General features: G+C 45.6%; 1 protein-coding gene across 1 annotated transcript in view; it reads left to right on the top strand.

Annotated features, from left to right (window-relative positions):
• The window catches only part of FMNL2 (formin like 2), a 260,260-nt gene that overhangs the window by 234,295 nt on the left and 25,213 nt on the right, over window positions 1–752 (top strand). The window contains 1 exon segment of the mRNA XM_025039419.1: window positions 1–135. This exon segment is cut by the window's left edge and continues 16 nt beyond it. Coding sequence (XP_024895187.1) covers window positions 1–135 — 135 coding nt within the window.

A 752-nucleotide genomic window follows, 5' to 3' on the forward strand; every position in this document is an offset into this window, starting at 1 on the left:
CCCCTCCTCCTCCTCTCCCTGGTCCTGCAGCTGAGACTGTGCCAGCCCCTCCTCTACCACCCCCTCCTCCCCCCTCTGCACCCCCGCTGCCCGGGACATCTTCACCCACAGTGGTTTTCAACTCAGGATTAGCAGGTAAGCGCATAGAATTAAATCCCAGGTTCTTGAGTAATAAATACTCATTTGTTTTACCTCCGGAGGGTTAAAGCCATTCTTTCAAAGTTCAGGTCTCTTGGAATCACATGTATATCTTCTTAATATAAGAACATTCCTGCAAATGTAAAGGGAAATTGTCGTGCACAGGAGGCATTTTTCTCTAGTAGCCTTTGTCACTCTCTCCCTAGCAGAAAATTCTCATCTCACACTGTCTTTCCGCCTTCCACGCTCCCAACCTAGAGAAGGGCAGAGAGACAAGTTATCTTCTTAGGGATCAGTGAGTGCATTTCCACGAGTTCAGCAACACTCTGGACATCTGTAGTAGCCAAAGGTCTGACACAGGGTGCTTCTGGTACTTGTGTCTCTTTCTTTAATTTTCTTTCTTTCTTTCTTTCTTTTTTTTTTTTTTAAGTATTTGAGATATCATCTAAAAGGAGAAAGTGCCTTTTTGTGTAATTGCCTGATGTCAGCTTCCAGGCATTTCTAAGCATTTGGAGACATCAGAGTTCAGCATGGTACAGTTAAGCTTCGAGGGAAGTGCAGCCAGCGGCAGTACCTCCATGCCTTGGAGTGCTGCCAAATAATGCACGTTTCCT

The sequence above is a fragment of the Pteropus alecto genome, unplaced genomic scaffold, assembly GCF_000325575.1.
Source record: "Pteropus alecto unplaced genomic scaffold, ASM32557v1 scaffold3, whole genome shotgun sequence".
Classification (NCBI taxonomy): Eukaryota; Metazoa; Chordata; class Mammalia; order Chiroptera; family Pteropodidae; genus Pteropus; species Pteropus alecto.